This window comes from Gallinula chloropus (assembly GCF_964237585.1).
Source record: "Gallinula chloropus genome assembly, chromosome: 11".
Lineage (NCBI taxonomy): Eukaryota > Metazoa > Chordata > Aves > Gruiformes > Rallidae > Gallinula > Gallinula chloropus.
Window position 1 is genome coordinate 10,159,650 of NC_140096.1, and position 2,321 is coordinate 10,161,970.

Here is a 2,321-nt window from a genome sequence, read left to right on the forward strand (position 1 = left end):
ACCCTGGCCTCTGTGTAAATAGTTTAGCAGCTGTTTGAAGATCCATTGAACAAACCTGCCCTCTGTTTGCCAGTGGCTCCCCCAAGCACCGCACGGAGAGCGTCGTGCTTCCATTCCCCACTGACTCAGAGAATTAACACTCTCTGGAAGTTGTTAAACAAAGCGAATGCCCAAGCACAGGCCTGGAGGAGTTTGCTTACACAAGTTTATCATTGGATCGGCAGTTTTCTGGTGCTCACGGTGGTTTCTTCCACACTAAGAGGCTGCATGTGTCTAAGCAGTGTTCCTAGGGATGGAGCTGGCTATCCCCAGGGGCAGCTCTACCACCAAGATGTAATAAATCAGGGGCCATCCACCATTATTATTACATATCTAAGTGCAATAAAGGTTTGTGAGCTTCCATCATGTCTCCTGGAAGAGTTCTGAGATCTCCATTGCCCACCTGAGATCTTAGGGAAGGTCTAGCCCCCGTTATGAAGAAGACACCGCTGCTTTGCCATTCTCCCTACTGCTTTCTCCAAAGGGTTCCTCATCTTTCTCTTTTATGGAGAACTTTTTCCTGAAGGCTTGTGTTAGGCTGGAAGAAGAAGCTTTCCTAAAGGTGGTAAGTCTCTTCCGAAAGTTGCCTCCCGAGAAGAAATAGAGAAGAGGGTCAAAGCAGCAGTTGGCAGCTGCCAAGGGGAGCGTTACCACGACTGATTTCTGGAGGTAGATGGCATCCTCACAGCTGGCACCCTGCAGCCTCAGGACGTGGAGGTGGACCGTACGCAGGATGTGGTAGGGGGTGAAGCTGACCAGGAAGGTGGCTGTCACGATGATGATCATCCAGACGGCCTTCCTGCGGTTAGCCTGGTTCTTCTTCAAGGAGTTTTTCAGTAAGGTCCTTATGATCATGGTGTAGCAGATAGTTATGACAACAAAGGGGATAATGAAACCCACGAAGAGGGCAATGAAATCCAGGATCACCACCAGATTTGTCTTCTGTCTGTCTTCTGGGGGCTCGAAGCACTTGGTCTTGTTGCTGTATTGATACGTCCCGTTTAGCAGAAAGGGAGCACTCGTCAGGGTGACAAAGATCCAGATGCCAATGCAGACAAATTTAGCCTTCTTCTCCGTTACCAGATTGATGTTCTGGACTGGGAAGACGATGGCTATGCAGCGGAAGAAGCTCATGGCAGTCATGAAGAAGATGCTGCAGTACAGGTTGACGTACAACGCGTAGGAGCTGATCCTGCACAGGAAGTCACCAAAGAACCAGTTCCCTTTGTGCACGTAGTAGATGACCCGCAGGGGCAGCGTGCACACGCAGAGGAAGTCGGACACGGCGAGGTTCAGCATGTACACCTGGAAGGCTGTCTTCTGCCGGTAGGTTCTGATGAGGACGTACAGCACCACGCCATTGCCGACGAAGCCCATGATGCTGATCATGGAGTAGAGCGTGGAGTAGACGCGGTTCCGGAAGTCGTCGATGGAGTGATGGCATGACAGGTTGTCAAACATCGCTGTCATGTTGCCTGGCTGACGCATCACTGACCTCCCAGTGATGAATATCAGGCCTAAGGAGGAAAAACACAGCTGAGTTATGCCAAGCAGCCCAGGAAAATGCTGTTAAAAGAGGACAAAACCTACCATCTCTCTTGCAGGGGAGAGATCAGCTAGGAGGGGATGTGGATCTACACAGGACAGTCACATTTAACCTGGTACCAACAGCTGGTGATGTAAGGATGAGAGTCACAAGTCCTTAGCACTGGTGGCCAATAGTCTCTAACTCCCCACAGTTCAAGGGAGTTACTCATTGGAGCAGCAGAGAGGAGAGATGCAGGTGGCAACAGCATAATGCAAAGTAGAAAGACCAGATCCGGTCCCTAATGACAGCTGTTCAGCCTGGAGAAAAGAAGCCTGAGAGGGGATCTGATCAATGGTTATCAATATCTGAAGGGTGGGACATGGGGACATGGCCAGCCTCTTCTCAGTGTCTGTGGGGACAGAACAAGGGGCGATGACCTCAAGTTGGAGCACAGGGAGTTCCTTACCAATCTGGGGAAGAACTTCTTCCTGGTGACAGAGCCCTGTGACAGGCTGCCCAGGGGGTGTGGAGTCTCCTCTGGAGAGATTCCAGCCCCATATGGACACCAACTTGTGTGACCTGTCCTAGGGACCCTGCTTTGGCAGGGGGTTGGACCCGATGGGCTCTGGAGGTCCCTTCCAACCCCTGTGATTCTGCATTGCCGGGCTAACAGCTGCTGCCCTGTGCTCCACCTCCCCAGCCAAGGACAGGTCACTACCAGAAGCTTTCTGGAACAATAAAGGATGTTGTCAAA

General features: G+C 51.4%; 1 protein-coding gene across 1 annotated transcript; it reads right to left on the reverse strand.

Annotated features, from left to right (window-relative positions):
* Window positions 1-471: 471 nt before the first annotated feature.
* CYSLTR1 (cysteinyl leukotriene receptor 1) lies at window positions 472-1,509 on the reverse strand (the record flags this gene model as incomplete). The annotated part of the gene is made up of 1 exon (XM_084269318.1): window positions 472-1,509. One exon carries the CDS (start codon window positions 1,507-1,509, stop codon window positions 472-474), a length of 1,038 nt encoding a protein of 345 aa, XP_084125444.1.
* Window positions 1,510-2,321: the final 812 nt, after the last annotated feature.